The sequence below is a fragment of the Dromiciops gliroides genome, chromosome 2, assembly GCF_019393635.1.
Source record: "Dromiciops gliroides isolate mDroGli1 chromosome 2, mDroGli1.pri, whole genome shotgun sequence".
NCBI lineage: Eukaryota > Metazoa > Chordata > Mammalia > Microbiotheria > Microbiotheriidae > Dromiciops > Dromiciops gliroides.
The window spans coordinates 419,530,482-419,539,717 of NC_057862.1; the positions used below are offsets into that span (position 1 = coordinate 419,530,482).

At 36.4% G+C, this 9,236-nt stretch overlaps 1 protein-coding gene across 1 annotated transcript; it reads right to left on the reverse strand.

The window, feature by feature from the left end:
* Window positions 1-6,974: 6,974 nt before the first annotated feature.
* LOC122739011 (olfactory receptor 2D2-like) lies at window positions 6,975-7,910 on the reverse strand. The gene has a single exon (XM_043980877.1). The coding sequence runs from the start codon at window positions 7,908-7,910 to the stop codon at window positions 6,975-6,977; it is 936 nt and encodes a 311-aa protein (XP_043836812.1).
* Between the last annotated feature and the right edge of the window lie 1,326 nt (window positions 7,911-9,236).

Below are 9,236 nucleotides of genomic sequence, written 5' to 3' on the forward strand. Positions count from 1 at the left end.
GCCCAGGGTCACACAACTAGTAAGTATTAAGTGTCTGAGGCCAGATTTGAACTCAGGTACTCCTGACTCCAGGGCTGGTGTTCTATCCACTGCGCCAAGGGGCTAGATTTTAAGATTTGTTTTACTACAAAGAAAAAAATCTATTGAAAAGTACAGGAATCATATGGACTGGTGAAATGTTATGATCTGGGTGCATTGATTTTATTCAGATATTTTGAATCATGAAGTAGAATGAGAAGATTCCAGTGTTGAGGCCTAAGGAGTCACCTAGGTCAACCCAAAATATGACTTGTCTACAACATACCTTACTAACTGACCTAGACATTGGGTTTTTAAAAAATTTCTGATATTCTTTATATATGTATATATATAATGTAATAAACATTTTTATTTATAGTTTTGGGCAAAATAGTTCCTAATAATTTTCTTCTTCATTTCCTCTTCATTGGTGATTTCACCCCTTTCATTTTTGATACTAGTAATTTGGTTTTCTTCTTTTCTTCTTTTTTTTGATCAAATTCACCAATGGTTTATCTATTCTATTGGGTTTTTTTCATAAAACCAGCTTCTAGTTTTATTTATTAATTCAATTGTTTTCTTACTTTCAATTTTATTAATCTCATCTTTGATTTTTAAGATTTCCAATTTGGTGTTTATTTGGGATTTTTTAATTTGTTAATTTTCTAGTTTTTTTGGTTGCATGCCCAATTCATTGGTCTGCTTTTTCTCTATTTTATTGATGTAAGTGGCTAGGGACATAAATTTCCCCCTAAAAACTGCTTTTGCTGCATTCCATAAATTTTGATATGTTGTCTCATCATTGTCATTTTCTTTAATGAAATGATCAATTGTTTCTATGATTTGTTCTTTGACCCCCTTGTTTTATAGGATCAAATTATTTAATTTCCAATTGGTTTTTAATCTCACCTTCAATTGTGTATTATTAAATGTAATTTTATTGCATTATGATCTGAAAAGGATGTGTTTATTATTTCTGCTTTTCTGCATCTGGTTGTAAAATTTTTATGCCCTAATACATGGTAAATTTTTGTATAAGTCCCATGTTTCCCTGCTCCTCATAGAGTTCAGAGGGGAAATCTGGGATTTTTGCAGTGGGTTGCTTCCTTTCTCAGCCATCTTGGCTCAGAACTTAACTCCCTACTTTAACCATGTTAATCATAATATCTGAAATTCAGGCCTTTCTGAGAGTCTGGTGTCCTGCATCCTTCACCTCCCTATTCAACAAGCTATAGATAATGTCATTTAACATGGCAATCACTGCTGTGTAAAATACTAAGAGCAACTTTTTGTTCTAAGGTGAGGCAGTAGATCAGGGCCAAATGTACTTGAGGGTGACACTGTAGCAAAAAGAAGGGAAAGACAAGAATAAAAGCAGGGAAACAAGGCCTTGTTCTTGTATTCATTGAAAATGGGCATCTTTAGTATTTTGGAAGGAATGTAGACACATAACCCCAATATCATCATGAAGGAAAATCATGTGAATCAGACTGTGGCTCTCAGTGCCTCCAGCTTAAACAGATGTGTCAGCAAAGACCAATGCAATGACAAGGGGGCTGTAACATAATTGGGTTCACCTTGTTTGGAACACAGGATGAGAAATTAGAAATCAATGTGGTCAATATAGTGGTCACAAGAAACCCTGAGAATCTGGTGGGAGCAGCCACCCAGGCTCTGTGGCCCATGATGACACTAAAGGTTATGTATATAGCTATGTCACGGTCGTATGCCTTGGTAGGCAGAAGATGGTCCACAGAGCCCCCAAAAGGAAGAAAAAAATATATGACAGCTGTAAAATCATGAAAAGAGATGATAATTTCCTTGACTAACAAAGTTCTCAGAATCAAGTTGAAACTGATCTCTAAGTAGGACAGGTTCTAGAGGCTGAATTACATGTATCCAATAGATAGAGTCAGCTGTAATCACCAGGATGCTGAAGATATTGCCTATAACAATAACACAATAAATGGTCAGATACAAAAGTAATAGAAGAATGCAGTGCTCATAGTTCAGGCCAGAGAAGTTCTCAAAGACAAGTTCACTCACTGTGGTCCAATTTCTACCAGATCCTGGCCAGAACTGGAATATTGTAATAACTGTAATATTGTAAAAACACCAGTGAAAGGAAAGAGCTTCTCTCAGTCTCAGTGGAGTAAAGAAAATATAAACCATGAGTACATGGGTGAGAAGAAGCTCCAGAAACTCATCCTTTTCCTGACCCAAGTAAGCAAGAGAAACATGTCTATTAACACTACTTCGATGAACTGGTAGTGGCTAATGACTTCTTTCAGTGAGATGAAGGACCACTAAATCTTACTATCTTCTCTGTTTCTGTGACCTCCAGACATCCAGACATTACCACCTGATCAGCTGCTGATGGTAAGGAATACTGAACTTTGTCATCCACCCTACAGTTAAACTCTCTAGTTATAACGTGAGCTCCTTTATGGCAGGGACTCTATCATCTTTGTTTATATCCTCCATACTTAACATGTGGCTTGGCACATAGTGAGCCCTTAATATCTACATTTTTATTCATTCATTCCATTGGTACCCTTGAGATTCTTGACATTTTATTTCTTCAGATGAATTTTGTTTTCCTATTTTTAATTTTATAAAGTAATCTTTTGGTAGTTTTATTGGTGTGACAGACTCAAGTAATTAACTTGTGTAGTATTTTTGTTATATTAGCATGGCCCAACCATGAGCAATTAATTCCTCTCTAAGACTTCCTTCATTTATGTAAAGAATGTTTTATAGTTTTATTCATATTATTATCATATGAGTTTTGGTAGGTAGATCATAATCCATTTTCTACATTCATTTCTTCTAAGTAGAACTGATAAAATTTTAATACTTTGACTTTATCTACAATATCTCATTAGAGTTGGAGAAGGGTCTGTGAACTTGTTTTGAAAAATATTTTGATGACTACATTTCAATTGTATTCATTTCCTTTGTAATCCTACCTATTTTGTTTTATGCATTTAGAAACCTTCTTTCAAGATGGGTTCCATACACTTAAGCAAGTTGCCAAAGGGACCCATGGCACAAAAAGGATAAAAACCTCTATGAAGGTAAACCTCAAAACGGCCTTATGAGATAGGTGCTACAGGCATCATCATTCTCATTTTGCCAATAAAGATCCAGAGGCAAAGAAATCTTAAATGATTTGGCCATCATTACTTAGTTAGTAAATGAAATTAGTGGTATTTAAACCCCATTCTTCCTTTTTCCCAAGATAGGCCTTTAGTCACTACATATTGTTGAGGAGTTTCAAATGTGTCCAACTCTTCATGACCCCATTTGAGGTTTTCTTGGCAAAAATATTAGAGTGGTTTGCCATTTCCTTCTCTAGTTCATTTTATAAATGAGGAAACTGGGGCAAGCAGGGTTATGCAGCTAGTGAGTGTCTGAGTCTAGGATTGAATTTATAAAAATGAGTCTTTCTGACTCTAAGCCCAGTAATCTATCCACCGTGCCACCAAGCTGACAGTATTCACTACATACACTACATACTTTTTCCTTCTGTGCCTGAATCCTACCCCTCCACCACTTCCCTTTCCAAATAAATTTATTATAGTATCCCAGGCTGATAGATTTTCATAGGGTTTGATACCATGTAACCTTCATTTTTCTGTTCTTCAGACTGTAGTTAGTGGGGCTCACATGGCAGTAAATACTGTGTAGAACAATGACAGCAAGTCATTTTTCAAGCCTTGTTATACCTGACTACCCTTCCCACACTCTATAATCTAGTTTATTTGGCTTTCTTTCTGCTCCTCATGTACAGTATTCCATCTTCATATCTTCATGCCATAGTGCTAGCTGTCACCATGTCTAGAATCTATCTCTTAGATGTGCTCTTTTTCTTTAAGACACAGCTGAAACACTACATTAGATATGTCTTTTTAAACACCCCCTTCCAACTTCTAGTGTTCTTCCTCCCTAACTATCTTGTATTTAATGACTTTCTGTATGGTGTGGTGCTTTTAAGGTGTTTCCCCTTCATATCAAGCACTTTATTGCTGAGTTAAGTCTACTCAGAGTTCTAAGAGAAAGTTATTCTGATTCTGATTCAGAATTCTGAGATAGTTCCTACTTTTTTTAACATATAACATTCATTTAAAAATTTTTCTATTCCAAATTTTCCCTCTCCTTAAGTTGTCTTAGACTGGAAAAATGTCTCACTCTGCCACTCCAAAATTAGATTTGAGGAATTATTTTAAAATTTTTTGGAAGGGAATGTTAGGAGAGTTCATCTGGGTGGCTCCCCCTAATCCACCATCTTGGTTCTACCTATTTCTTACATTTTTAATGTGATAAGTTATATTCCGGAGTGAGATAGAGATAGAGATAGATAGAGATAGATAGATAGATGATAGCTAGGTAGGTCTCACTCCAGAATATAACATATATTTATATACACATATATGTGTACATGTGTATGTAGTTGTATGTGTGTATGAACATACCAGAACTGATGTGTGATTATGAGAAAAATAAATGAAAATTTGATTGCTAATTTTAAGCTAAGATAGTATTATTCACTGTGAGTATATAGAATATGAACCAAACAGAAAAAAAGATAAAAGGAAAAATTTCAAACTGCATTATTAAGTTAGAAGCTGTAGGTGATATTTATTATAATTGCTGTTGAGGAGTAAGTCTAGCTGAACAGAAGGGTATCTTCTAAGCAGAGATAGAGAAATCACCTGGTAAATTAATTAGTGTGATTTATATACAATTCATAGAGAGGTGTTAGTAAAACATGGCATGAATCATTTTAGTTTAGTATTGAAAATATCTGCTCAACACAGAAGTTATCAAAGAACTTTCATGGACAGTAACTGAGATGGAAAGAGAATATCAACATTTATAGTTCCAGAGTTGTAAACTACCCTGATGGCCTGAGTTTTCTTCATTCATGTGCTTCCTTTGCAATTAAGCAAAATAAATAGTAAGAACATCAAAGGTATTAATATGTTAACACAAAATCAGGAATAACAAATAAATCACAATCTCCACAAAACTTGTATCCCATCATCCCACAAATATATTTACTATCTGTGTGGGAGAGTTGATACACACTTAGAGAAACCTGCCAAGGAAGCACATGACCAATACCAAATGGCCAGAGACACTGATATGGAAAAAAAAATGTCAAAATTCACCAGCAGGAACAAAATGTCAACACCCCCCCCCCAGGGATAAAATGAAAAATACAGAAATGAATGAGGTCTACAATATAATATCTCCAACTGTACAGCAATAATCATCAGAATGATTTGGTATTGATTAAGATATAAGAGTTGATCATACTAGCTGTGTGACCCTGGGCAAGTCACTTAACCCCAATTGCCTCAGTAAAATAAAATTAAAATTAAAAAAGAATTGATCAGTAGAAAAGATGAAGCACAGAATATATAGTAGCAAATGAACAAATAGTTTAGTGCTTGATAAATACAAAGCCCCAGACATTGGGGTACAATCTCACTATAGGAAAACTGGAAATAAGTCTAGCAAAAACTAGGCAGAAACCAACATCTCACATTATATACACCAAGACAAACTCCAAATAAATACACAATAAAGAAGATTATATTATATGTTAGAGAAAAAAGGAAGAGTATACTTTTTTACAGCTGTAGATAGAAGAATTTATGGCCAAATATGGGTCAGAAGGAGTCTTGCAAGATAAAAGGGACAATCTATAAACTGTCAAAGTTTTTAGTTTTTGCATCAACAAAACCAATACAGTTAAAAATTTGAAGGAAAATAGATAACTAGGAAAATCTTTGCAGCAAGTATCTTATAAAGATTTTATTTCCCATTAATATAAGGAGGGAGAGAAAATAAACTATTTTAAATTCAAAATATTAAAATAAATCTTAATTCAGAGAAGCATAAGAGGTCATAAATCATGCAGACTGAAGAAAGGAGAAGAAAGAAAACAATCTACATAGTAATATCAATGTCATAATGGAAAGGACAAAAATGCATTTGTGTAAATATAATTTTCTAGTTAGTCCTTAGAAAAGAGCAGAGGACATATAATTTTCTTTCTTCTTTATAGAAAGTAATTATCAGTATGGAATACTACATGGAATACTAGACATCATTGCTGTTTTTTAGTTAATTGTGCTTCATTGCTTTTTTTCTTTTTCTTTCAAAATCTTTGTTATAAAGAATAGTTCAGGTAGTAGAGTAACATATTCAAAAATCAGATAGGTTCAAAAACATAATCAAATCATAAAATAAGAAAAAGTGGGGCAGCTAGGTGGCGCAGTGGATAGAGCACCGGCCCTGGATTCAGGAGGACCTGAGTTCAAATCTGGCCTCAGACACTTGACACTTACTAGCTGTGTGACCCTGGGCAAGTCACTTAACCCCCATTCCCCTGCAAAAAAAAAAAGAGAGAGAGAGAGAGAAAGTGATGTATAAAACAGAGCATTAGAGACGTGGTCTTACCATAGCAAAGCACAAAGTCATGATTATCTTACACACTTTAGACACTATTTCTACTCAAGGCAATCTAAAAGCAGGTCAGCTGTTTTAGTGGATTTCCTCACTAACTTCCCAAAGGCCTAACCCCTTCTTTGTTACCAAAAATCATTATACCAAACCTCTTTCTGTTTCCCAAAGTCTAGAGCAGAACTGTCTGTTGTTATGATAATTCCACATTAATAAGACTTTGTTTTAAAGTCCTGCACATTAACAAAGTTCTCATCTAGTTCTTTAGGGTGATAAATACATCATGTCACACCTCTCCCTATACCTGAGACACATTACAAGTATACAACACCTATGCTTTCTGGGTATCACTATGGAGCAATATAAACCTGTATTCACATATGTTAGTCATAATGGAAAGGCCATTTTTTTCATGGGGTGGAAAGGGATATAGCAATCCCTGGAGTGAAGAGGTGATGCTATACGTCATGATAGTGAGACAATCAGGAACTGAAGAGTTTCCTTCTTTTGATCACAGTCCTGAGTGCCCTCTTCACATCTTTGTTCCTTAGGCTGTAGATGAGGGGATTAAGCATGGGGTTTATCACAGTATAGAACACAGACACCAGTTTCCCTTGTTCCTTGGAGGATTTAGGTGTCATATAATTGATGATTGCTGACCCATAAAAAATAATGACCACAAGGAGATGGGAGCCACAGGTGGAGAATGCCTTGAGTCTCCCTGAGGTTGTCTTCATCCTGACAACAGTCACTATAATGGAACCATAGGATGCCAGGATCAGAGATACAGGTGCAAGAAGAATCACCACTCCCATGAGGAAAATGGCCATCTGTGAACTGTGGGTGTCTGCAGATGCCAAGGCCAAGAGGGCTGGGGACTCACAAAAGAAATGAGCAATCCTATTATCTCCTTGGTAGGGAAGTCGTAATGTGAATGTAGTGTCAACCAGTGTCACTAGAATACCACTGGTCCAGCAACCCAAAGTCAAGTAGCCACACATTCTCCATGTCATGATGAGAGGGTAGTGCATGGGGTCACAGATTGCCAAGTACCGGTCATAAGACATCACAGCTAACAGTGCACACTCTGTGCATCCTAAAAAGAGGGAGAAAAGAAGTTGAGCTGCACAGCCTGTGAAGGAAATGATCTTCCTTCTGGAAAACATGTGGGCAAGAGCCTGGGGAACGATACAGGTAGAAAAGCACAGGTCAGCCAAAGACAAGTTGCAAAGGAAAAAGTACATGGATGTATGGAGCTGTGCATCAACCAGAACCAGAGAGATAAGAAGCACATTTCCAAGTGCAGTAACCAAGTAGACTATCAGAAAGAATATGAAAAGTAGGAGCTGGGTTTGAAGGTCATCAGAAAGTCCCAGAAGGAGGAATTCTGTCACCCAGGTCTTGTTGGTCTCCCTCATATTGTTTTTTGGTTCTTTAGAATAGCGAAATGTTGGGTACAAGACTGTAACCTATAGAATCATAGAATTCTATTATTAGATGGCATCTTCAAACTCTAATATCCTACCCAACCACTAAAAGCTGTATTAATAAGTGGTGTTAGAAAATGCTTTCTTATATTTAATAGAAATCTTCTTCAGTCTGACCACCCATGCCACTTTACCTTTCTTTTTTCCATATATGTGTGTGTGTGTGTAAAATCTCTTGGTAATCTCATCATCACCAATGACTTAACTATTATCTATGAAGATGACTCCTACATCTATATATCTAACCCCAGTCTCTTCACTGAACTTCAGTTCCACATTGTCAAATATCTATTGGACATTCTAAAATGGGTGTCCTAAATTAATATATTCAAAATTAATATGCTCTTTCATCATCTTTCTCCCTAAACCTTCCCCTCTTCCAAAATTTCCTATTCCTGTCAAATATACTCCCACCTTTTCATTCCCTTAAATTATTTTTTTTTGTGTGAGGCGATTGGGGTTAAGTGACTTGCCCAGGGTCACACAGCTGGTAAATGTTAAGTGTCTGAGGCCGGATTTGAACTCAGGTACTCCTGACTCCTGGGCCGGTGCTCTATCCACTGAGCCACCGAGCTGCCCCCACAATATCTCTTGATGCTGATCCATTCTCTTTACCCACACAATACAACGTCATCGAAGCAATGCATCCAAAATTGGAAGGGAGGCAGAAAGCTGGGAAACAATTTTTGAGGCCAGTGCTTCTGATAAAGGCCTCATCTCTAAAATATATAGGGAATTAAATCAAATTTATAAGAATCCAAGTCATTCCCCAATTGAGAAATGGTCAAAGGATATGAACAGGCAGTTTTCTGATGAAGAAACCAAAGCTATCTATTCCCATATGAAAAAATGCTCTAAATCTCTAATGATTAGAGAGATGCAAATTAAAACAACTCTGAGGTACCACCTGACACCTATCAGATTGGCTAAAATGACAAAAAAGGAAGATAATAAATGTTGGAGAGGCTGTGGGAAAATTGGAACACTAATGCATTGTTGGTGGAGCTGTGAGCTGATCCAACCATTCTGGAGAGCAATTTGGAATTATGCCCAAAGGGCAATAAAGCTGTGCATACCCTTTGACCCAGCAATCCCACTTTTAGGTCTTTTGCCCAAAGAAATCATGGAAGGGGGAAAGGGACCCACATGTACAAAAATATTTATAGCTGCTCTTTATGTGGTAGCAAGGAATTGGAAGTTGAGGGGGTGCCCATCAATTGGGGAATGGCTGGACAAGTTGTGGTATATGAATACAAT